The sequence below is a fragment of the Pangasianodon hypophthalmus genome, chromosome 1, assembly GCF_027358585.1.
Source record: "Pangasianodon hypophthalmus isolate fPanHyp1 chromosome 1, fPanHyp1.pri, whole genome shotgun sequence".
Classification (NCBI taxonomy): Eukaryota; Metazoa; Chordata; class Actinopteri; order Siluriformes; family Pangasiidae; genus Pangasianodon; species Pangasianodon hypophthalmus.
This window is the reverse complement of record NC_069710.1, coordinates 9,038,065-9,065,629: the sequence shown is the minus strand read 5'-3', so window position 1 is coordinate 9,065,629 and position 27,565 is coordinate 9,038,065. Positions and strand designations below refer to the sequence as shown.

The 27,565-nt window shown below is 38.0% G+C and overlaps 1 protein-coding gene across 18 annotated transcripts in view; it reads left to right on the top strand.

The window, feature by feature from the left end:
* Positions 1 to 27,565, top strand: part of si:ch211-285f17.1 (sickle tail protein homolog) — a 122,264-nt gene that overhangs the window by 23,093 nt on the left and 71,606 nt on the right. For 14 of the 18 annotated variants that reach the window (XM_053236218.1, XM_034307475.2, XM_034307480.2 and 11 more), the window contains exons 3-6: positions 11,633 to 11,719; positions 15,457 to 15,649; positions 20,181 to 20,379; positions 26,772 to 26,865. In XM_053236218.1, the coding sequence (XP_053092193.1) occupies positions 11,633 to 11,719; positions 15,457 to 15,649; positions 20,181 to 20,379; positions 26,772 to 26,865 (573 nt within the window). Of the gene's footprint in view, positions 1 to 1,026; positions 1,563 to 11,632; positions 11,720 to 15,456; positions 15,650 to 16,282; positions 16,435 to 20,180; positions 20,380 to 26,771; positions 26,866 to 27,565 lie in introns of those variants that run through there. The other 4 variants (XM_053236214.1, XM_026914188.3, XM_026914178.3 and 1 more) reach the window with 4 other exon arrangements.

Here is a 27,565-nt window from a genome sequence, read left to right as displayed (position 1 = left end):
CAAGTGCAGCCATTAGGTCACTGGGTTTATGTGCCGGGCAATCTTAAAGAGCCCCACATAGCGCGGAGCCAGCAATTCTACGTACTGTATCGCAGGAGGTCTTTGGTGGGACAACGAGACCTGCTGACCTTGGTGGAAGGCCGACAATGTCACACAAACTGGACGGCTGCCGGGACCACAAGTTCACGCTCCTGCTCTGGAAGCATGGGCAGAGGGAACCCAAACTGGCACTCAAATGGCGACATGCCCAATGACGAATACCAGAGGGTATTATTCAATTCAATTTTATTTGCATGGCGTTTTTAACAAGGGACATTGTCACAAAGGATCTTTACAGAAATTCATTTTAAAAAAAAATTTAAAATTTAGAAACTTATCCCTAATAAGCAAGCCAGAGATGATGATGGCAACAAACAAACCGGACTCAAAAGGGAATGCATCCTCATCTGGGTGAGAATGGACAGTGCAATTATAAATAAATCCCTTCTACAACTGTGTACTACATAGTGTAATTGTGTAACCAGGAAATTCATTAGTTTTCACATGAAGTCTATTTTGCTGAAGTTATCAACTGTTCACTGATGGAGACTTGAGTGCAAAACTGTTCTTGGCAATTGCAGTCCTCGTAGCAAACTGTTCGTCCAGTCCAAAGCCATCTTCCTGGTTTTTAAATGGTACCATACACAGTAATCTCATGCGTCTTTAGGCTGTTCATGTGCAGCAGCGAGTGACTTCTAATTTTGTTTTTACAATATCTAGCCTTGCAATTGCCACAAATCATTATCAAAAAAACCGCATCACTTACACGTGAAGTCTGGCTATCAGCTGCCATCTCCTTACACTAATTAAGGCATAATGCGCAGTACACAACCAAAGCCAAAGTTATGCTTCTTGAGTCTAAGCATTGAGCAAAGCGTATTATGATTGGCTGGATTGAAAACTCACATCTGATTGGCTAAACAGAAATATATATATATTTTATATATATATGTATACACACACACACACACACACAGGAGCCTGGGAGGAAAGTTTCAATATAGGCACACGCAAATCCAAAGCGATATACACACGTGATGATTTACAAATGCAGATTCAATAATTAATTCATACACATAATTAATTCAATACACACTTGTGTATTTATGAATTGTTTTTGTGAATCGTATTTTGTGAATATGAATTAAGTTAGGAATTGGGGATTGCTGTTTGTGAATTAGCATTTGTGAATCGGATTTTATAAATGTATTCATTAGGGCCAGAACGCGTAACACTTCGCTATATCGCCACCATTAGGTCGATCGGGTTCATCTCTGTCGCCTGAGTAGCGGAAGGGAGTAAAAAGTTATTGAGCACTTCAGATTTTGGGCTAGTTTCAGCTTGTGGTAACTCTGCACACATGCGCGCGCGCGTTCCTCGCGAATTTTCCGGGAACAGGAATGAAAGCGACGGCATGGCGCATTAGTCTATACACGCGTCTGCAGCGGAAAAGAAAAGTTTAAATTCTTACTGAGGAAGGATCACCCGAGGAATTATTGTCAAGGTCGAGAGAAAAAGGGAAGGTATTGTGAAGATTTTACTTTTGCGTCTCTTTAATGCGGTGTCTGCGCTTTGTCTGGCTGGTAAACGGAGAAGAGGCGGATATTTGGAGCTTTTGTTGTAGCTGCTGTTGATAAAGTAACCCGAGAGCCGGTGTTTCTAAACGGACGTGGGAGAGGAGATTCAGCAAGCCACAGACTTGCTGTTTCCGTGCTGAGGGTGAACCGCATACAACCGCACATAATGTCAGAAATAACTCGGCATAACATGTTTCCATGCAACTTGTTGCTAATGGTCCAGGTTTCACGAAAACGAACCTTTATCTAACCAAACCGTACACTCCCATACTAAATAATATGTCAGAATAGTACGTTGCCGATGGCACCATATGGTCTCGTACTAAGTTAACATACTAAATTAGTAGCTTGCGGAAGTCTGCGGCCTAGGACGGGTCCATAAACTTCAGCTCTAGTGTGCCAAAGTGTGAGCGGCGTCTGTTTAGAATGCCTTTTCCTGCGCAGTTCCGGTAGGTAGATGAACAAGAGCTACGCTGCACATGATTTCTACTCAGTATGTCTTGTATCTTCTTTTTTTTTTTTTGTATCTCTCCCAACAAAAATAGGGTCAAAAGGTAAGGTTTCAAAGAAGTATAGCGCACCATGTTTTGTTTGCAGTTACAGGTACAGATGTTCCCCACTGACCATCGCATACATTTATCTGGATTTCACAAACATGCTACAAAATATATAAGTTTCGGTGGTCCAAACAATGTTTATTGTCAAATTATTGATGCATAAGAGGTCACCAAATTGAAAGCAAAACATGAAATGAAAAATAAACCCCTTGACCCTTTTTCTGATATGTACAGTACTGTCCAAGTCTTAGACACCCTATATTTTATACAACCTTTGTTATAGATTTTTATTTTATGACTTCTTCGTTATCGAGTCAGTACAAACAATGTTTTCCAAACACTAGTTTTCCAGCACAAAATTAAATGTTTTTGTATGTCAGTAAAGAAAGCAGAAAAATGTTTGTATGTCAGTAAAGAAAGCAGCATTATGTAAGAGGCCACTTCTCAGACAAAACTTACCAATTAATTTCCTTATAAAACTGCACAAATTGTGCCTATATAATATATATATATATATATATATATATATATATATATATATATATATATATATATATATATATATATATATATATTTTACAGAGAGAGAGAAAAGAGAGAAAGATAGATATATTTAAAGCAAAGGGACATCACACCAAATATTGTCTTTGTTTCATTTATTACTGTTTACTGCTCTTTATAGTGTTTTTTTTTTTAATGTAGATACATTTAATTTAATTATTTTTTGAAGGCATCTTTGGTCTCCAGCATTTCTTTGCATGTGACTATGACTTTTGCACAGTACTGTATATGGATTCAAAATGTGGATGTAGTTAATGCTCACAGTAGGGCTGAAATGATTCCTCAAATTAATCGAGTAAATTGACTGCAAAACTAATTGAAAATTACTCTGATTTTCCATGGCGTGAGCCCCATTCTTGTTATGTATTATGACAGTCAGACACACACATTTATTCAAAAATATACACCCTCTCCTACACAAAAAGGCTGCTCCCCCCTACACACACACACAAGACATTTGTGCATGTGCACCACACACTCCAAAATACATGCAGATGCAAAATGTAAGGTGGTGTAAGTGGCAGTTGGAGGTTAAAACGTGCCAATCTAAAGCTAAGGCATATTTACTTTTATTTGTATATATATATTTTTATTTATTTATGTTTCAGCATTTTAGCATTTCTACAAATAATTTTGTAATATGCCATTCATGAAATATAAATGTAAAAGGAAACATAGTAATTTGTATATTATTGGATTACTTATCACTTAAAGCAAATTTTTCTTATCTGATTATTTGATTAATTGACCAAATACTCAATTACGAAAGTAATCGATAGTTGAGCCTTAGTTCACAGAAGATGATGACATATAGCCTACCATAAATAAATAAAAAGCCATTAAGTACAGTGTTTAATATCCTTGCATTCTTTATATTTTTGCATTTAGCGCTCTGTAATGTTTGGCAGTTTGGGACATATAGCCCCAATTTCAGTGTAAGTATACTGTCAGTGCCTGGAATTGGTGATCATGGTGGTGTGCCTCAACTTGCATTAGTGACTCACGAGTGCAACAAATCTAAGATATAAACATGAGCAAAGTATTATGCATTCTTTGCCTACTATTGTATTATAAATAATAAGGAACATGTTGGTAATTCACTACTTGTCCAGTTTTGTGCACACAAAATGCAGCCAACACCTCAGGTGTACTGATTTAAAGTTACTTGAAATTCAGAAATATAAATTTTTGTATTTTTAGAGTAACCACGCTTCTTTCTTCCTTATCATGTGACATGCCACATAAATGCCAAATATTAACATGAGTTATTGAGGTCAAGCTGTGACTTCATGGCAGTTGACACATACAGTGATAGCTGCCTGTGTTGGCTTTCGGTACATACTGGTCTCGGTTTAAAATCATTACAAAAGTGAAGTACAAGTGCTGTCATGTACGCATGGTTGGAAACACCCATTAGGCACCCTTCCCCTCTGAAAAGCACCCTTGCCTCTGTTCTGTGAGGTTTCTTCATTGTTTCCAGGAGTCTGTTAACAGTGTGTGAATGTATATGTAAGAAGGCTTGAGGGTTATTTTGGGGTCATGCACTCTCCCTGTATGTGCCCAGCGGTCTAAACCAGTCTTATATGCATTTCAGAAGGCCAGTGATGCTCAGTTAAGCATGCTTTTATTTATATATAAATGTGTATATCACATTTGTCTGCTTACTATATCAAATTTCGAATTAGGAAATTAGACAGTTTAGTACCACTGTGATTATTAAATCAACTGCTAGATGTCTACCTTTGTACTAGTATATAGTCACATACTAATTATCATTGAAACTTCTTACTTGCTATTGCATTAGGAACATGAAAATGTTTTATGATAAAGTGGAGGATAAGAGGAAATCATGTAATTATTTCTGTTGTGGCTTCAGCAACTCTAATGACAACATTTAGTAGAAGATGGTAAAATATATATATTTTTTTTAAATAAAGATGAGTTTTTAGGGCTACAACTAACAATTATTTTGATAAATGAGGAATCTATTGATTGTTTTGTAAAGTACAGTGGCAGGAAAAAGTATGTGAACCCTTTGGAATTAGTTGGTTTTCTGCATTAATTGGTCATAAAATGTGATCTCCATCAAAGTCAGATCTGGGCTCTGACTGGGCCACTCCAAAAGGCATTTTTTTCTTTTTTGAAGCCATTCTGTAGTGGATTTACTTTGATGATCATTGTCCTGCTGCATCACCCAACCTCTACTGAGCTTCAGCTGGCGCACAACCAGCCTGATATTATTCTGTAGGATGTCTTGATAAACTTGGGAATTCATTCTTCCCTTGATGGTCATCGAAGATTTGTTTTTTCCCTCAAAGTGTTCCAGGCCCCGAAGCAGTAAAGCAGCCAAATCATGATGCTCCCTCCACCATACTTAACTGATGGGATGATGTTTTCATGTTGGTATGCGATGCCCTTTTTACAACATACGTGGTGCTGTGTGTTCTTCTCGAACAACCCAACCTTAGTTTCATCAGTCCACAAAACATATTCCCAGTAGCGTTGTGGAGTGTCAAGGTGGTCTTTGGGTTCTTTTTTTACCTAATTGAGAATTCTGTGGTGTGCCCTTTGAGTCATCTTTGCTGGATGGCCATTTATAGGGAGAGTAGCCAGAGTACTAAATCGTCTTCAATTATTGACAATTTGTTTAACAGTGGACAGGTGAATATCTAAGCTCTTTGAGATAACTTTGTAACCCTTTTCAGCCTTATGCAACTCAGCAATTCTTGATCGTAGGTCTTCTGAGATCTCTTTTTTGCAAGGCATGGTTCACATCAGCAGATGCTTCTTGTGAATTGCAAACTCAAAATGTTTGAGTGCTTTTTATAAGACAAAGTAGCTCTAACCCACACCACCAATTTCGTCTCATTAATTGCACTCCAGGTTTGCTTCCAACTCTAACTAGCTTTTATTGAAGTCATTAGGGTTTCACATACTTTTTTCCAACCTATACTGTGAATATGTGAATGTATTGTTCCTGTACATATATATCAATCAATCACAATACTATCATTTGTGTATTATTAGTTATAACAGATGGTCTTTGTTGATTACTGTAACTTAGATAAAGTTCAAACCAGATTTTAAGACAAATTTATACATAAATGCAGGTCATTCCAAAGGGTTCACATATATACTCTGGCAAGAAAAAAATGAAATACCTCAAATATTTATTTAAAAATATTTCTTTGCAACCTATCAATCAACTAGTACTGCTACAGAACTGTTAAATAAGCTTAATTAAATAGCATGTCACTAACTGCGGTACAGTATTGCTGACATTTTCTGTTCCAGCATGAGAATTGATACTATAGAGAATATCAAGTGCTTAAGCCTTCAATTACTATGCCTTCTCTGCTTTTCAAGTCCCCATTTGTTCCATTCTGACCAGACAGTTTCAAATAAATGCAAATTAAATATCTGTTGGCTTTCTCTCCAACTAAAACAATCCAATGCTAAATTTATTTTGCATGCTTTGTGCACGCGAAGCATTTTCAGTGTGTGGAATTGACTCCAGAGCCTTGGGGTTCACAGTTATTTTCAATGCCTGGAATCAGTTAATCAACTCTTTTTGGGATCGACTTTGATGTGAGTAGGATGGTAAAAATACTCACCGTCCACTTTAATAGGAGCACTTGTACACCTGCTCATTTTTGCTGTTATCCAATCAGCCAATCATGTGACAGCAGCAAAATACATAAAATCATACAGATAAAGGTCAAGAACTTTAGTTAATATTCACATCAAACATCAGAATGGGGAAAAAAGTGTGATCTCTGTAACTCTAACCGTGGTATGGTTGTTGGTGCCAGATGGGCTAGTTTGAGTATTTCAGAAACTGCTGATCTCCTGGGAATTTCACACACAACAGTCTTTAGAGTTTACAAAGAATGGTGCAAAAAACAAAGAACATTGAGTGAGCGATAGTTCTGTGGGTGGAAACGGCTTGTTAAGAGAGGTCAGAGGAAAATGGCCAGATTGGTTTGAGCTGCCAGGAAGGATCTAGTAACTCAAATAATCACTCTTTACAGCTGTGGTGAGCAGGAAAGCATCTCAGCATACACAAAACATTGAACCTTGAGGTGGGTGGGCTACAACAGCAGAAGACCACATTGGGTTCCACTCCAGTCAGCCAAGAACAAGAGTCTGTGGCTATCATGGGCACAGGCTCACAGAAACTGGACAGTTGAAGATTAGAAATTTTCCAGTCTTCAACTGTCCAGTTTTGGTGAGTCTGTGCCAGTGATAGCCAGCTGACAGCAGTTGAACTTGATGTGGTCTTCTGCTCTTGTAGCCTCAAGGTTTGATGTGTTGTGTGTTCTGAGATGATTTTCTGTTCACCACGGTTGTAAAGAGTGCTTATCTGAATGCTATAGACTTCTTGTCAGCTCAGACCAGTCATTCTCCTTTGATCTCTCATCAACAAGGTGTTTTAGCCTGTAGACCCTCCACACACAGGATGTACTTTTTGTTTTTTGCACCATTCTGTGTAAACTCTAGAGGTTGTATGTCAAAATCCCAGGAGCTCAGCGGTTTCTGAAATACTCAAACCAGCCAATCTGGTGAGAACAACCACGCACAATCAAAGTGACAGATCACATTTTTCCCCATTCTGATGTTTGCTTCATTAACTTGAAGCGCTTGACCTGTATCTGCATGATTTTATGCATTGCGCTGCTGCCACATGACTGATTAGATAACTGCATGAATGTACAGGTGTTCCTAATAAAGTGGATGGTGAGTGTATATTGCTTGATGAATTTTTCAATCAGATTTTACCGTCAATACAGTCAGGTTGATGGGCTACTCGGGTCTTTATGCAACCAGGTTGCATGCATAATTCTTTTTGTTTATAAACACCAAAGGGGTTTATACAGAACAGGATTCTCAGGACGCATACAAAGTTTGGGGCATGGTCATACATGGGGCAGAGCTAAGTTCAGTTAACAGTTTCTCAGGAACTGTAAGTCAGAGAGTTATAATTTGGTATACTGTGCCTCTATGCTAATCTGCAAGAAGGTTTTTGATGATGACCTGATTACTTAAAAAAAAAAAAAAAAAAAAAAAAAAAAAACAGCCAATCAAGTTTCAGCAGGTATTTGACAGGGTAGTGCTGCTCCACTGTTACAAAACCTCGATGGAAGGTCCCTCTATAGATCCGCTTGTAACTGATGCAAGTCGGGTTCAGGGGTTTCAGGGAGGGGGTATTATACATGTTTTTGCATGTAAAAACAAACATATGTCTTAAAGGGTGTAACACTGAGTTCACTATTCGATATTGAAAATTTTGGACAAAATTTTAATGGAGAAAATTATGACTAAAACGATTCCTTTTTTCTTTCTGAATCATAAACAATGCAAAATAATGTGCATTTTTGTCTGTATAAAACTGTAAATATATTTTAAAATTGCTACAAGTAGAGGTTAAATATTGTAAACAAAATGTACTACAGGTTCAGCATATATATATATATATATATATATATATATATATATATATATATATATATATATATATATATATATATATAATGTATGTATTTTTTTTTATAAATTCTCAAAATTTGATTGAATAAACAAAGTCTATGACCTATGAAATAGAGCTCCAAAGTTGACGAATATGCCTGAATTGTACAGCCTACAGCAATTCTACAGGGGCATTGCAGATCGTGTACGTGTGTTGGTCATTGTGATCCAGAACCCACCCATTTCTTAATGAAGGAACTGATCGTCCTCTCCATCAGTCTGAATGATGGAGACTTTGTAAACAGTCTGTGGCCACAACACCGAGGTAGCAATCCAAACTGTAGGCACTAGAGCTTATGGTTTGCTGGCAGCAAGGTCTTATTGATGATTTTAAGGCCCTTGATGATTTTCAGATTTATTATTTTGAACATGTATTGAAGCATTAAAACTGGAAATGTAATTTCTAGGTTGTATACAGCTGATAACTAGTGCAATTTGGCATGTTTGTTGCTGCTTTTTAGATTCTTGCTGTTTAGATTCTTCCCTTAAATTCAAATGTGGCTGCTAGTAGCACAGTGATAGCTACTGTAGTTTTAGCTGCTCTGAATTAAATATGCAGTCATGCTATTTTGTGTACATATGCCTGCATACTATTTTAGGAGGAAAACATCCATAATAGATTGTCGATCCAATAATAGAAGGGATTTATTTATAATTGCACTGTCCGTTGCACCCAGATGAGGATGGGTTCCCTTTTGAGCCTGGTTCCTCTCAAGGTTTCTTCCTCATATCATCTTGGGGAGTTTTTCCTTGCCATCATTGCCTCTGGCTTGCTCATAAATTCAGAGGGATAAATTCACATATTTACGATATATTTTTTGTGAATCCATTTATTTCTGTAAAGCTGCTTTGTGACAATGTCCATTGTTAAAAGCGCTATACAAATAAAATTGAATTGAATTGAATATTGTATTGTACTCTGACAATAGATGAGAGACAACTAATGGTGAAAACGTAGAGGTCTGGTCCTACTATCTCATGTATGTATTAGTGTTTACATCCCAACAAGAAGATACACAATATGCCCAAAAGTTTGTAAACACCTCACCATCACACTTTGAACATCCCATTCCAGATTTAGTACAACCCCCTCCTTTGCTGTTACAATAACCTCCACTCTTCTGGGAAGCCTTTCCACTAGATTTTGGAGTGTGGCTGTGGGGATTTGCCCATTCAGCCACAAAAACATTTGTGCAGTCAGGCATTGATGTCACGTGAGGAGGTCTGGGGTGCAGTCAGCATTCGAATTCATCCCAGAGGTGTTCAGTGGGGTTGAGGTCAGGGCTCTGTGCAGGACACTCAAGTTCTTCTACTCCAACCTTGGCAAATCCTGTCAACATGGACCTCGCTTTGTGCACAGGGGCATTGTCATGCTGGAACATGTTGGGCCCCTTAGTTCCAGTGAATGAAAATTGTAATTCTACATCATGCAACGACATCCTATTCCATTATGTGCGTCCAACTTTATGGAACAGATTGGGGAAGGCCCACATATGGGTGTGATGGTCAGGTGTCAGTACCACCTACTTAGATGTTGTTGTAGACCATGTACCCCCCTTCATGGCAATGGTATTCCCTAATAGCATTGGCCTCTTTCGACAGGATAATGCACCTTGCTACACTGCAAAAATAGTTCAGGAATGGTTTGAGGAACATGACAAAGAGTTCAAGGTGTTGACTTGGCCTTGACTTGTGCTCAACAAACAATTCTGATCCATGAAGGCCCCACCTTGAAACTTACAGGACTTAAAGGATCTGCTGCTAACATCTTGGTGCCAGATACCACAGCACACCTTCAGAGGTCTTAAAGAGTCCATGACTTGATGGGTTAGATCTGTTTTGGTGGCATAAAGGGGACCTACACAATATTAGGCAGGTGGTTTTAATGTTATGGCTGATCAATGTATGTATTATACAATAAAGTTGAATTGAACATGTAATTTATACATGCACTTCTTTATTACAGTCTAATTTGGAACAGATTTTTCTGCATTTTAAATATTCATGAGATTGTGATTTGTAAATATATTTATAAATTATTCTTTATATTTACTTTGACCTCATTAGAACTCACTAAGTTGTTCTTTGTGTCATCTGTCCATAGGAAGTTCATAAATTGTATAGGCTTTTTTGTACGTTTTTGGCAAATTCTAATTTCCTTGGTTCTTTGTCTACCATCTGCACAATCCTTCTGATCAACCTGGGGTTTTATTTCTTCTTGCGGCCACATCCTGGGAGTTTGGCTACAATCCCATGGACCTTATACTTTTTTAATAATATTTGCAACTGTAGTCACAGGAACATCAAACTGCTTGGAGATGGTCTTATAGCCTTTACCTTTAAGATAGCTGTCTACAATTTTCTTTCTGAGCTCCTTAGACAACACTCTCCTTTGCTTTCTCTGGTCCATGTTCAGCATGGTGCACACAATGATACCAACCTACACAGTGGCACGTTTTCTCTCTTTAAATAGGCTGTTTGGCTGTTACAAAGATTGAAGACACCTGTGACACTAATTAAGTTTAAACAATTAGTTTGAAACATGATTAGAATGTAATGATTTCTAATCTTTTTTAGGGGTACCAAGAAATCTGTCCAGGCTGTTAGATTATATTATCTTGGTAAAAATATAAATATTAGATTAGATTAGATTATCTTGGTAAAATAAACAATAAGTCATTTCTCTTCACAATTTTATTGGTTTAATCTATCACACACTATGGGCAGGCAGGTATATATGAGACTATTGCTTTTGGTTTAATCACTTTTCAAGAGCACTGAATCATTGTTTCAAAGAACTGTAAGGGTACCAACAAATTTGTCCTTTATGCTATAAGTTACTATCTATCGTATGTATAAAACTGCTCAAAAGGAGTTGCTAGACTCTCAACTACCAATTCCTTTTGAGCAGTTTTATACATACCTTTTGTCAACTGTGTTTGATACAGCAGGTGTTTGCCAAAGGGCTGATATTATTAGTCAGGTTTCAGTAAAAGTTCCTGCCCAATTATGTCTCGAAAGCCACACGGAAGACCTGAAACTAGCCAAATATTTTGGGCAACATCTTTGTGAAGTGTATGAGAGAGATAGCTGATGTGGCTGGGCTCATATGTGCATTGACTCTATGAACACACTCCTATTGACAACTGGTAAAATTAGGAAACATTTTTAACGGATACACTGAACACTGCTGAGTGGGTGAGTTTGTTTAAGAATTTGCTTGTATATCTCCTGTTGTCAAATTATGCTGGTGCTCATTAGAGAATTAGAATTATTAAATGGTTTGTTCATTCTGTCTTATGTTTGTTTTTTCAATAAACCATTTGCCCTCACACTCCTTCTTTCACTCTCTTTGTCTGTCTGTATCTGTAGTATTTGCAGGGGATGTTATCTTCGCTGCAGTGTGAACTTAACATTCAGAGATATCTGCTAAAAATTGAGTCACTCCATCAACCCAGAGTCAGTAATTGCTAGGGCAGTGAAGCACATGCACCCCAGTTAACCTTTGTGGGCATGTGTGGGTGTGTGTATCCATCCCAACCCATGATATGAAAGAAACCAATTCTTTGTTTGCCACGGGTGTGTGGATTGCCTGTTTCAGGGTCTGAAAATCTGAGTTGATCACCAAAAACAGTTTTTATTTTAGTAAACGTTATAAAATAATTTATTTAATAAGCCTATATGACTCAGTAATCAGATTTCTTCTAGTTTAGCCTCATGTTCTAGTGGTGAGATGTTAGCATCACTACTTCAAGTAGTATCAGGCAAATAGTAGAGATGCACTGATAGAAAATGAAATGATACACTATCTTGCACAATATATTTTTAATCTGATGAACAAAATTAAATTAAGCTCACCAGTTGCTCTCTAGTTGCTTTAATTGTAAATATTTATTTGGGAGTTTTTATGGTTGCAGAATTTTTTGTTGGAGCTGTCTTTAGTTTGATCTAAAGACAGAGGCATTCTTTTTCTTCTAACTGTTTCTGTTGCACACATGCCAATGTGTAAAAATGAAAGATATCAAATGAGCAATATACTAGTGTTGAATAACCTGATTATTGGGCTAAAATCTAGGTGTCTTCTTGAAATCAGCTTTAATACAATTTAAGATGATATTGTATGCCATTTACAGGCCACATGATTAATCTAGTAAATGCCGAAATAAGATAAAGATGAACTGATTTTTAGTTGAAATGATGACTGTTGTAGGTTGTGCACTCAGACATCATTATTTCAACTAAAAATCAATTCATCTTTAGTTGAAATAATGATTACTTTGTTGGTTGTGCACTCAGACCTTTTGCTCTGCTGTGTGTTTGGATGTTGCACTGATTATGATGCCTGAAGAATGGATGGTTGGGTTTTGCCTGTCTGTTGATGACTAATTGACATTTATGCTACTGTAAATGGTCTCATGATACATATGTATGGGTCATACTGTATCAACTCAACTAGAGGTCCCCAACTAAAAAATTTGGTAATTATTTTTTCTGGTGAGAGGAATACGTAAATGAAGATGAAAGCCAAAATGTTAAATGCCATGGATGAATATTTACTGAATAATCCACTACTCTGTAAGGGATGGGGGCTCAAAATGGCAATTTTCACCTGTGATTTTGAAGCAAAACCACAGATAATAAAAAATATCCTTAGAAAGGTTGCAGCATCATTATTTTATTTTTACACAGAGATAGGTAGGTCTGTTACTAACATCTGTTGACTTTAGCAATCCTTGTTGCATTATATGCCAATGGTGTGAGTCCAAAAATTGGACAAAGCACTCTTTTTTTTTTTTTTTTTTTCCCCCCCTTTCTTTTCTTTCCCCCAAAGTTGGCATGCATACAAGAAGTACTAAAGATATCTTAATATCCTTTTAATTTCTGGTTCTTAACAAACTTTTCTTTTGGTCTTCTTTTATAAGGCCCTATATGGTTCAATACTAGAGATATGGGGATCTCAAAGTGGCACCATGTGCAAATTTTTTAATTTTACCCATTTTCAATGGTCGAAAACCAAATGTGGGTCACTGTGTATAAAGGTGATAATTATTGTATTTAAAGAGGAATGTCTGAGGAATTGAAGAACAAATAATGCTGAAACTAGAAATGTACCTTTTATTTATTCACATAAAAAGCAATAATGTCAATATCTTTATTTTTGTGAGTCCAAAAATACACCGTTATTAAGAATAAGGAAATCATGGTTATTTAGCTGTTGTAATACCTTTATTTCACTTTTGGATTTCAGAAATATACATCTACAAAGCTCTGGAAGGCATCATTTATCCTTTGAATGTCTTCTTCCTCAAAGTGATACGGTCTAGCAATGGTGGTTAAAGGCACAGAAAGATGACATAGAATGTGGCTCACTGGTACATAGCACTCATCAGCACATCCTGGCCACATGAATGATGTGGAAGTTCTCACTTGGGCCATGAAGGACACAAGAACATCCTGTCTCTCATCATCACACTCTACAATGCTGCCAATATACCACTTCTCATCATGCATTGCAGCAATGTATTGTCAAGGCATATACTGCTTCATGTTGGGCAGATCTTCAGGAACCTGGACTAAAGTGCCATTGGTGTCAGTAGAAATTTGAAGTTGACCTTTTGCATCAGGTGTGAAACAGTGGAATCTTCTTCGCTATGGCAAAATGAAGTTCTTGAGCTTCTATCTTTTTCTCTGCTTGCTCCCTGGGAACATGTGATCCCTTTAATATGATTTTCAGCCCACTGGAACAATTGGTGGCTCACAATCATTTTCAGGAAGATCAAAAAGTTTAGTAAGTCCACATTTTCTGGTAAAACTCTGTGGTACTCATTGTCTTTACCCAGATGTATTCCAATGCTACAGTTGTCCATGGTGAGGTGTTGTGAAGATGTTTCAAAGTTTGATCATTGATTCTGTTAAATATACCCCTTAGCAGTGGATACTACTTGATCTAGCATGTCTTACAATGCTTCACATTTTATAACAAGAGGAAATTCTAATAACTAAACGATCCAGGTGAGGCAAATCTTGGTTTATTGAATACACCTGTATGGGGAGAGCTACCAAACTGCCCTAAGAGGCATGCACTTGCTTCAAACATGTAGCTATGATACAGCAGCTATGATACAGCAGAAGCAGTTAAAATGAACAAAATCCCTTGTTCCAAATTTCCCTGAAACTGATTCAAATATAGAATGTTATTATTGCACTATTGAGAGCAATTTAATGTGCCTCAAGTTGACCATATCAGTGTATTTTTGGCACTTGGATATTGTTAGAAATTGGTATGCAATTGATGGACGGAAACAAGATACTGTTCTAATTTCAACATTATTTGTTCTTCAGACATTTCTCTTGAAAAGACCAAAAGTATCAGCTGTATACAAAGTGACGTACATTTGGTTTTTGACCACTGAAAATATGTACACTTTAACAATTTACTAATGGAGCCTCGTTGAGATCCCCATATCTCTGGACTGAACCATACAGAGCCAAAAAAATACTAAAAGAATACTAAAAGAAAAGTTTGTTAAGAACTGAAATCTAAAAGGATATTAAGATATTTTTAATGCTTCTTGGGTTACAGGCACGCCAACTATGGTAAAAGAACACAAAAAGTGCTTTTTCCCGTTTTGAACAGTCACCATTGGTATATAAGTCACCAATGGCATATATATATATATATATATAAAATGTCAACAGATTTTACTAATAGACCTTGCTCTCTTTGTGTTAAAGTAAAATAATGATCTTTCTAAAGTCATTTTCCCCATCCTGTAATTTGGCTCCAAATCTCTGGAAAAAAATTAGACTTCCTTCTACAAAAGAATGGATTACTCGGTAAATATTGATCTATGGCAATTAATATTTTAGTTTTCATCACTATTTATGTTTGTCTTTCTTCAAAAATATAAATTAACAAAATCAAACATTTTAGACTGTGAAATTCTGAAAATTTGGTTGATTTGACACAGAATGACCTGTATTCCATTGTGTGTGTTTATTGTGAGTCCTGTGCATTTTCACATCAAATAGTTTTGGAATTAAATTAGTGTATGACATTTGTGATGAAAGATAAATTTGCTGTGGTGAACTGGATTGCTGAAGCGATGTCTGTCACACTGCTTCTAATAGAACATTTATTATTTATATTAAACTGTATTATTTCTATATGTGTCTTTCTCCATTGTTGCTTTCAGAACCGGCGTGCCAGGGCAGGTGTGGCGTGTTCAAGTCTAGTATTGCCACCAGATCTCAGGACACTGGTGTCTCTGGACTCTTTAGAGGTCATGTCGGAGTGTGAAGTGCCCACTGCCTTCACCCGTGGCTCCCGCTCCCGGGCCAGCCTACCTGTGGTGCGCTCTGCTAACCAGACCAAGGACCGCTCACTAGGTACATACATACATACATACATACATACATACATACACAGAGTCAGTCAAATTGTGTGATATGGCATTAATAGTTTGATTTGAAACACAGTCACTGCAGTCAGGTACTGGAAAATTATAGAGGCACATATTTGTAGAAAGTGCAGGACATTCAAATCAAATTGCAGCTTAAATACAGTCTTTGAATTACAGAGGGTTACATGAAAGTTGAAAGTATACATAATGTGTATGTGTACATTATTTATGCAGCAAATGTTCACTTTTCTCTGTCTCCTTCAAAATGATTTCTTGTGTGTGTGTGTTTTGATGCAAGTCATAAGGGTGAATGCAATTTTGTTATTTTCCATCCAGCCAGTAAGAGCAAAGGCTCTACTTATGCACACACAGGCACATATTACGGGTTAGAGCTAGTTTGTGGATAGGCACACACAAACACACGTATTTCCTCACTAATGTGCTGGTGCTCAAACACGCAAACTTTTCACACTCTTTCAGGTTTTTATCATCAGTGCTCAAAACACACCTACCTACCTTTTCCTTTCTCCACACACACACACACTTTGAAAGAGAAGCCTCCACTTGGCCCGAAAGCTCTGATTCGTTGGTTTAAATGAACAACAGCTGGAAAGAGACAGAGAGGGAGAGAAGGGGAGGGGAAGAAGGAAGTAGGGGGAGAGATTTCTTCTCTAAATAAAGCCTGTGAAAGAATATTGTGGTGAAACAGACATTGTGGAATTACAGAGCTTTAAACAGATAGAAGATGTGTTTTTTCTGCACTGCAAGACAGTAAGTGTGCTTTTCACTCTGTTCACTGAAGTTGAAGTTTGGATGTATGCGTCTTTTATGGAGATGCTGCCATTGTTTAGCTGTATGACTCTTTTAACTTTAATATGCTTTAGATTATTAAAAAACTTCAGCTGAATTTTGTTTGCTCTAATTATCGTCTATAGTAAGATGTTTGGAGGCAGAAATGTTCAGAAGTGTTTAACTTTTTGAAATACAGTTTTAAAGCATTGTGCTTGCTTTACAAAGAAAAAACTGTTAAGAGTGCAGAAACTGTAGACACTCTTGGATTTTCCACATTTTAAATAATATTATCTATTGTAGTATTGTTTAGCTGCTCTATGGAAAAGGTTTGTTCAGTTTCTGAGCTGTAGGGCATTTTTCACAGCATCTTTCTGTTTTAATTATTTAAAACTGTATTTTAGATGCGTCTGTGATAGGATCTGAAGTTAATCTTCTGATTTTTCATTTGGCTGTGTTGAACATTTGTTTCTCGTTTATAGAGGCAAGCACGAACACACTCGGGCTGCAGCCTACAGTCTTGCTGAATGGATTCATCTCTGAAATCTGTGTCTGCTAATCCAATTCAGAATTAAGTTGATGTTTCATATCTGGCATAATAGTGTACTGCTCATGATTCTGAGACTTTCAAAATTAGCATTTTTTTTTATTCCCCCCCAATTAGTTTAAATCATTTTTTGTATCACATCCAGAGTTTATTTTCTCTTTTTTGTTCTCTGGTTTTGTGGCTGGAGGACTCAAGTCCAGACTTGGACTCGAGTCTAGTCTTAAGGCACTTTCTGCATTGACTTGGACTTGTCTCGGGCTTGGTGACGGCTGTACTTGGACTTGTCTCGGTCTCTGGCATTGGTTTCGCCAAATATGGTCTTGACCGAGAGTTTGTAAAAATAATGTTTGTGGTGTTTTTTTCTCTTCATGTGCACAAATTTTGATATGCAGCGCTCCACTTATAAGGGGCCCCCCAAATTATTCAAAAACTATGAATACATATTATAGTTGATTTGCTTAATTGTATATCTGTTATATTTGGCTTTTGATTATTGGTTTGCATTTTGAAAATGGTGGGGAATGCAGGTACAGTGAAGACTTTTGATATTAGCTAGCTAATTTTCATAATGTCGGATAACAGATATGGATGCTGCCACTCCCATGCTTTACCGTTGGGATGGTTTTAATTCTTTGAATTAAAAGCCTCACCCTTTTTCCTCCATACATGGCACTGATAATTATGGCCAAACAGTTAAATTTTTGTTTCATCTGACCAAAGAACACTCCTTCAAAAGAATGGTGATCACTGGCAAACTTCTTTCTGGCTCTTTTATGCCGGACTTAGAGTAGGGGCTTCTTCCTTCTGCAACGGCCTTTCAGGCTATGGCAATGTTAGATGTATATATTTGGTGCCTGATGCCTCGAAATACTTTGTCTTTGTGATCAGTTGTTTGGACTTGTGGAGGTCCACAATTTTTTCTGAGATCTTGGCTGAGTTGTTTGTATTTTCCCATGTTATCAAGGGCAAAAAGGCACTGTCTCTCTAAAGGTAGGCCCTTTTACAGCCACAGCTCCCATTGACTCCTAATTTTGACATTTGCCCTATCTGTAGCTTCTAAAAGTCATTACATCAATTTCTGGAGTCTTCCAGACTGTTTAATGAGACAGTCAACTTGGTGTATGTAAACTTTACTAGTAAGCTGACTTACTAGAATTCTAATATAGTGACTTAAGTCTGAAATAAATCTGTCTGGAATTTGGAATGGGATGTTCAAAAAGCACATAATGGTGTGATGGTCAGGTGTCCACAAACTATTGGCTGTATAGTGTATAGTCAACAAAAAAAACCTGGAAAACTCTGGGGAACAAGCCGCACATACAGTGGCATTGCATAACGCTGAAACACTCATACTCTTTGGTGCCTTGTAATGATTTAATACCATGGTGAAATGTAAATATATAATAAATAATATAAATAAATAAAAAAACAAAGAAAGAATAAATAAGTTTGTTTCTTCAATGCACACATTTTATTATCCCCTTATATATGTTTTCTTTTCTTTCTGTCCTTAGTCTCGGATCAGCTCGATGTAAGACTCTAAGGCTGTCTTGTGATCCAAACAGTGGGCCTCATTTATCAGTCTCTTAGTAAAGTTATGTATAAATGTTTGCAAGCCAAGCCAAACCGAACCAAACATTTTTCACGGGATTCACAAAAGTTTCAGAAACGCTGATTTTCTTCATACTCGTACACGTATGTTGATCACGTGTAAAGTGCAAAGCCCAACACAGCTCATTTGCATTTTGTGATGCCCACAAAACTCCATGAAAGATAAAGCACACAGAGGACTGGAAATAAACAAAATGAATACTGAAAGAAAGAAATGGCAGAAAGGCAGAAGAGGATGATGTGGGCCAATTCTTCCATCAGCTAAGAGCCTCTGCTAAATGCTGTAAACATAATAAAAATAAGCATTTATAATTCACAGTACATTCCATATATAAAAATGTAGTTCATACAATACTTAGACTTCTTACGATTAGGATACAAAGGTTTTTCTGAAATTACAGGATTTACAAATAAATATGGAAATTTTCAGCTTGATGAGGCCCATTGTCATTGGGATTACTCTGTGTCTTTACTGTAAACATAATATGCCTGCTGCACAGCATCTTAGATGCAGCAGAAGCTTAAAAATCTACAAATTCAAAAAAAAACCTCAAAAACATAAATGTGGTTAAAATTGGATGTGCCAAATATATATTTTTAATTATTTATTGAGTAAGTAATTGAAGAAACACATTATTGGAAGAATAATATTGGCCAATCAAGAATGCTCACACTAAAAGCATAGATGCCACCTATACATTTGGGAAGAAGAAGAGAATTTTGTATTTTTTAATTACATTTTTATGTTCAGCCAACAAGGCAGAACGCAAAACAACGTTTGGTGTCATGTAATTCCAGGTAAGATTTGAGATTATTGATAAGTGTTAGCTATTTGATTCCATCCCTGTGTGTGTGTCTGTGTGTGTGTGAGAACAGGCCGATGCTATTACCTTAGAAGTAAATCAATTAAAATTGAGTAAAAAAGTAGTTAACTTGCCTTACATTGCACTGCTTTGCACCGTTTGCTACATGAAGAGACAGAACATCTGTTGTCAGGCAAAATGTTTTTGACAAACTCAGAAAAGCCAGCTGTCTGTGTGGGACGAACATATATAGTATATAGCTAGCTCACTTAACTGGAGGAGGAAAACATAGTGGTGGTCTGCAGAAGGAGCAAGTCTCACAAACACTGCTGGATTATTTGGAGTTGGCCTCCAGATAAATTACATTTTATCTGTCCATTCTAGTGGAGATTGTATAGACCCATGTTTTATACATTTATGGGCAGTGGTTTTCAAGTACTCAGATCATTTGAATTGTTGGCTACAGATGTATGTGCTGCCTCTTAAAATATTCACCCTCATTTAAGCAAATAGCACAAAGCCATCTCTTTCTCACAAACAGATTGGATCAAAATGAGTGGAAGCTCAATTTCGGATGTTTGTTCGAATTATTTGTGAATTTAGGGACATTGCAATGATTAAGAGCTGTCTTCTACTTACACTTCTGTTGAAGCAGAAATATAATGAGAAGTACTGTGCCCTTAAAAGCTTTAAAAATTAAATTTTGGGGAAATTGATTCTGAATCTCTCTCTCTCTCTCTCTCTCTCTCTTGCTCACTCTCTTTCAGGTGTTCTGTACCTGCAGTATGGTGATGACACAAAGCAAATCCAGATGCCCAATGAGATCACAACTGTAGACACGGTGCAAGCTTTGTTCGTCAGCGCCTTCCCACAGCAGCTCAGCATGAAAATGCTTGAGTCACCCAGCACAGCCATCTATGTCAAAGATGACATGAGAAACATGTACTATGAGCTGAGTGATGTCAGGTATGCAGTGTGTGTGTTATGGATGTAATCTTTTATTCTCCAATATTATGATTCTGTACCATAATAGTGAAATATGAAATACATTCAAGCCCATAAGTATTTGGACAGTGACGCAATTTTTGTAATTTTGCCTCTGTACACCACCACAGTGGATTTGAAATGAAGCAATAAAGATGTGATTGAAATGTAGACTTTCAGCTCTAATTCAAGTGGTTTAACAAAAATATTGGAATTACAGCCATTTTTTACATAGTCCCTTCATTTTCACAGGCTCAAACGTAATTGGATAAACAATCATAAATATTAAGTTTATGTTTAATACTTGGATGCAAATCCTTTGCAGTCAATGACTGCCTGAGGTCTGGAACCCATGGACAATTTGCCAGGCCTTTACTGCAGCCGCCTTCAGTTGCTGCTTGTTTATGGGTCTTTCTGCCTTCAGTTTGGTCTTCAGTAAGTGAAACGCATGCTCAATTGGGTTGAGGTCAGGTGACTGACTCAGCCATTTAAGAACATTCCATTTCTTTGGGTTGCTTTCGCAGTATGTTTTGGGTCATTATCCGTCTGTAGTATGAAGACCTGTCCTATCAGTTTTGCAGCATTTGACTGAACCTGAGCAGAAAGTATAGCTTTATACACTTAAGAATTCATCTTGCTACTTCTATTAGCAGTCACATCATCAATAAATACCAGTGACCAAGTTCCATTGGCAGCCATACATGCCCATGTCATAACATTGCCGCCACCATGTTTGACCGATGATGTGGTATGCCTTGAATCATGAGCCCTTTCTTTCCTTCTCCATATTCATCTCTTTCCATCATTCTGGTTCAAGTTAATCTTGCTTAAGAACTGGTGAGGCCTTTTTTTAGAAGGTGTTTCTGTTTTTTTTTTTTTTTGTTTTTTTTTTGTTTTGGTTTTTTTTGTTTTTTTTGTTTGTTTTTTGTTAAGCAAATTCTAATCTGGCCTTTCTGTTCTTGAGTGTTACCAGTGGTTTGCATTTTGAGGTAAATTGTCTGTATTTACATTCATGAAGGCGTCTCGTGATTGTAGACTTTGACAATGATACGCTAGAATGTTCTTGACTTGGCTAGATGTTGTGAAGGGTTTTTCTTCACCAAGGAAATAATCTGGTGGTCATCCACTTTAGTTGTCTTCTGTGGCCTTCCAAACCTTTTGTTATTGCTGAGCTTGTTAGTGCATTCCATCTTTTTAAGAATGTACACTTTGAATGGATGTACTCAACACTTAGAATCAACTCCAGACATTTTATGTCCTTAAATTGTTATGAAATGATGAGGAAACAGGCTACATCTGGCCATGAAAAATGCTTATCAGTCAACTGTCCAATTACTTTTGAGCCTGCGAAAATGGAGGGACTATGTAAAAAAAAAAAAAAATGGCTGCAATTCCTAAACGGTTAATGCAATATTTTTGTTTAACCCCTTGAATTAAAGCTAAAAGTCTACACTTCAATCCCATCTAGGTTGCTTCATTTCAAATCCATTTTGGTGGTGCACAGAGGAAAATTACAAAAATGTTGTCACTGTTTAAATACTTTTAACCTTATGCAATGCTTGTGCTTCTGTTGGTTCAAGTTAATTTTATTTGTATAGTGCTTTTTAACAAAAGACACTGTCACATAGCAACTGTACAGAATTCCAAATGTAAATTTGTGGGGGGTGGGGGCAGTTGGGGGTGGTTCCCAAACACAACCTGGAAGGCTGTTTCATTGCTGTTTGGCTTTGTAGGAAAAATCTCTGCCCCCTGATGTAGTCTTCATTATGCTAGTTACTGAAAAGGAATCTACACCTTTTAATTGAAGCTTGTGTGGTGGATCACAATCGTAAACCAAAATTTGCCCATGTACATTACTGTAGGGTGAGACCATGAAGTGCTTTATAGGTCTTTAGTGTTATTCTGTTATCAGTGAAATATATTACTGGAAGGGAGTGTAATGTGAATGAAATATGGGTAGTGTGGTCAAATTTTCTGGTTCTAGTAAGAATCCTGGCTTCTGCATTTTGGACTAACTGGGGCTTGTTTATGTAATGTTTCTGACATGGAAAAAAGATATGCAATAAGATCTTCTGTTAGTTTCAAACTAGAGATCATTAATCACACCAAGGTCTTTCACTGCTGCACATGATGCAACTAAAAGGCCATCCAGAGTTACTACATAATCAGCAAGCTTACTTCTAGCTGTCTGTGGTCCTCGTAGAGTACTTTTGTCTTGTCAGAATTAAGTAGGAGGAAGTTATTCAGCATCTAGTATCTATCTAATGTCTTAAACAGCAGCTTAATAAAGATGAGGAATGTGTAAGTCATCTGGTTTTGCTGAAACATATTGTATGCAAATGTCACCATTAACTCCAATGAGATTTTCTAGTCTGTCGACTCTACCTTTCTGAAGATGTCTTCAATATCTACAATGTTATGTGGTGGTGTTTAATGTCATCCTCTTTGCTGATTATAGACTGATAATATCGAACACCGAAATATCAAATATCAAAATATTGGGCTGTATGGGGTAAATGTATATAGTGTATATAGTGTATATATATTCTCATAACTCACTTTATTAGGAACACCTGTATGCCTGCACATTCATGCAGTTATCTAATCAGCCAATCATGTGTCAGCAGTGCAGTGCAAAAAACCATGCAAGTACAGGTCAAGAGCTTCAGTTAATATTCACATCAGACATCAGACAGAAAAATTGTGATCTCAGTGACTTTAACTGTGGTATGGTTGTTGGTGCCAGATGGGCTGCACTGAGTATATCAGGAACTGCTTGTGTGTGTGCGTGTACGTGTGTGACCTCTGAAGGTGTGCTGTGGAATCTGGCACCAAGCTTCTTTAAGTAGCAGATCCTTTAAGTCCTTTAAGTTGCGAGGTGGGGCCTTCATGGATCGGACTTGTTTGTTCTGCACATCCCACAGATGCTCGATTGGATTGAGATCTGGGGAATTTGGAAGCCATTTCTTGCCTCTACACCTTGAACTCTTTGTCATGTTCCTCAACCCATTCCTGAACATTTTTTGCAATGTGGCAGGGTGCATTATCCTGCTGAAACAGGCTATTGCCATTAGGCACTACCATTGCCATGAAGGGGTGTATTTGGTCTGCAACAATGTTTAGGTAGGTAGGTGGTACATAATACAAAGTAAAATCCACATAAATGCCAGGACCCAAGGTTTCCCAGCAGAACATTGCCCAGAGCATCACACTGCCGCCACCGGCTTGTCTTCATCCCATAATGCATCCTGGTGCCATTTCTTCCCTAGGTAAGTGACGCACACGCACCCGGCCGTCCACATAATGCAAAAGAAAACGTGATTCATCAGAACAGGCCACCTTCTTCCATTGCTCCACGGTTCTGATGCTCACGTGCCCATTGCAGGCACTTTTGGCGGTGGACAGGGGGTCAGCATGGGCACTCTGACCGGTCTGCTGCTATGCAGCAAGCTACGATGCACTGTGTGGTCTGACCGTCATAGCCAGCATGAACATTTTCAGCAATTTGTTATACAGTAGCTCTTCTGTGGTATCGCACCAGACGGGCTACCCTTCGCTCCCCATGCGATTCAGTGAGTCTTGAGTGCCCATGACCCTGTCGCCGGTTCACCGGTTGTCCTTCCTTGGACCACTTTTTGTAGGTACTAACCACTGCATACTGGGAACACCCCACAAGACCTGCCGTTTTGGAGACGCTCTGACCCAGCGTTCTAGCCATCACAATTTGGCCCTTGTCAAAGTTGCTCAGATCCTTATGCTTGCCCGATTTTTCCTGCTCCTAACACGCATACATTGAGAACTGACTGCTGTTTACTTGCTGCCTAATATATCCCACCCCTTGACAGGTGCCATTGTACCAAGATAATCAATGTTATTCATTTCACCTGTCGGTGGCTCTAATGTTATTGCTGATTAGTATGTGTATGTGTGTATGTGTATATATGTGTTTTTATATATATATATATATATATATATATAATATATATAATATATATAATATATATATACACACACACACACACACACATACTTCTAGCAGTATTGTGAGATCACTTATGGCTAAATTCCTTCTCTCAAATGTCCTTTATTAACGTACACAAGAAATGGGAGGTCAAAGTTCACCACTTCTCACTGTTCCATTTCCTGGGAGCTGGTTCAATCTAACGTTCTGATGAAGTGGTAATATGAACAAAGAGTTGAAAATGTTTTATCCCTGTGTTTTTACACAGACTGAGTTTTTTTGGGGGGGTTTTGGGCAATTGGTGAACCATTAATATGAAGAAATAACTATTGCAAATCTTTCACTTGCTAAAGTGCATATAAGACAGATTTGAATTAGCCATATTTGGTTTAATTTGTGGGAGGGGAAGGAATTAATATGTGAAAACCCAGTTGTCATGGCTTGTGTTTTTATGGTCACACTTCTTTACCATCATATACACATGCATGTGTAGCAGGAAATTTTAAAAAATTAAAATTAAAGCTGCACAACAGAGTTAGGATTGCAGCTGCTGCACGTAAATATCTCAACAGGCACAACACGCACGTCTCTTTAATCTTTGATAAGCTGGCAACCACCTCATGCCCTATATACACTATATTACCAAAAGTATTCGGTCACCCATCCAAATGATCAGAATCAGGTGTCCTAATCACTTGACCTGGCCACAGGTGTATAAAATCAAGCACTTAGGCATGCAGACTGTTTTTACAAACATTTGTGAAAGAATGGGCCGCTCTCAGGAGCTCAGTGAATTCCAGCGTGGAACTGTCATAGGATGCCACCTGTGCAACAAATCCAGTCGTGAAATTTCCTCGCTCCTAAATATTCCACAGTCAACTGTCAGCTTTATCATAACAAAATGGAAGAGTTTGGGAACAACAGCAACTCAGCCACGAAGTGGTAGGCCACGTAAACTGACGGAGAGGGGTCAGCGGATGCTGAAGCGCATAGTGCAAAGAGGTCGTCGACTTTCTTCACAGTCAATTGCTACAGAGCTCCAAACTTCACGTGACCTTCAGATTAGCCCAAGTACAGTACGCAGAGAGCTTCATGGAATGAGTTTCCATGGCCGAGCAGCTGCATCCAAGCCACACATCACCAAGTGCAATGCAAAGCGTCGGATGCAGTGGTGTAAAGCACGCCGCCACTGGACTCTAGAGCAGTGGAGACGCGTTCTCTGGAGTGATGAATCACGCTTTTCCATCTGGCAATCTGATGGACGAGTCTGGGTTTGGAGGTTGCCAGGAGAACGGTACATTTCGGACTGCATTGTGCCGAGTGTGAAATTTGGTGGAGGAGGAATTATGGGGTGGGGTTGTTTTTCAGGAGTTGGGCTTGGCCCCTTAGTTCCAGTGAAAGGAACTTTGAATGCTTCAGGATACCAAAACATTTTGGACAATTCCATGCTCCCAACCTTGTGGGAACAGTTTGGAGCGGGCCCCTTCCTCTTCCAACATGACTGTGCACCAGTGCACAAAGCAAGGTCCATAAAGACATGGATGACAGAGTCTGGTGTGGATGAACTTGACTGGCCTGCACAGAGTCCTGACCTGAACCCGATAGAACACCTTTGGGATGAACTAGAGCGGAGACTGAGAGCCAGGCCTTCTCGACCAACATCAGTGTGTGACCTCACCAATGCGCTTTTGGAAGAATGGTCAAAAATTCCTATAAACACACTCCTCAACCTTGTGGACAGCCTTCCCAGAAGAGTTGAAGCTGTAATAGCTGCAAAAGGTGGACCGACATCATATTGAACCCTATGGGTTAGGAATGGGATGGCACTTAAGTTCATATGTGAGTCAAGGCAGGTGACCGAATACTTTTGGTAATATAGTGTAGTAAGCTGAACTTTGAAATGCTCTCCCTTCTCTCTCTTTTTCTAATCATTGTGTGGTGATATTATATTATGGTCCCATGACTAGAACCTACCACATAATTACACACACACACACAAACATCCATCAGAAATTTGACACAGTCACATGATTGACAGTGAGAGTTTAGTGTGCTCTCTCTCTCTCTGAGATTGTAGTGGTAGTTCACTTCGTCACAAAGTTAATGTTAGAAAGATCAGAAAGACTACAAGCGCAGTCTCTAGTACACCCCGCAGAAGAGTCAGTAGAAGAACATTTTTTGCCCCGGGCTTTTTGGGGAAACTTAACTTATAGATTCCACACTCAACAAAGAGTCTACCATTTTGTCTCTCTGCTCTGTGCCTGATGGAATGTTGTCTCTCCTGTTGCCCTGCTTCTCTCCTCTTTCCCGTGGCTACGTTCAGGAGCCAAAATTATTATCGGCACACTCGACTATGGTCTGATGTTGATGTTTTGGAGGCATTTATGAACAGTTTAGATCTCTCCTTCTACAGGAGCATCACAGATCAGTCATGCCTGAAGGTTTACCACAAGGACCCAGCACACGCCTTCAGCCATGCAGCTCGGCCCAGTAATGGAGACCCCAGGGTGAGTGCTAACCTCAATCAAAATAACTTCATCAGGATACAAAGAGTGGCTCAGTGGTTGCTCATGTCCATCTGCTGTGGTCCAAAATCGAGATTGAATTGCTCTTATTAACTAAAAGCTATCATGATGATAATGCACAATTCATAAAAGTCTGTCCTAATTGAGTCAGTGTCTGGTTAATCATTAGGAGATGATAGCATTTAACATTGCAGCTTAATAAAGTATGTGTGAGGTCATGTGAAATATGTGGGTTTATATCAATTTAGAAAAAAATCAACTGGTATGTGAACAGGTTATTGAGGTGTATTTTAATTTCATACTCAGTGCATCCTCAAACAGCTAAATAATTTTCATTTGTTTTAACCAATGTGTCCTTTAATAACTATCAGCTTAGTAAGATGTAATATTTGATTTAGAAAAAAATACAAAGTTGTTGTTATTGGGCCTTTGGACCTACTATATTTATTTACAATACCTCCAATGGATTTCAGTTGACCTTCTGACCTTCCCATGATGCTGATAATTTTGATTAGAAATAAATAACATTTAACATTTGTAGATAACACATTGGGTTTTTAGGGGATTCTGGAACAAACATTTATTTTTTCAAGTTTATTATATGTCTTCTTTGTGTGAGATTCTCCCAGCAAATCTGTTTTTTTTTTCCATTGGATTTTGTTCACTTTTATTTCCACATTAA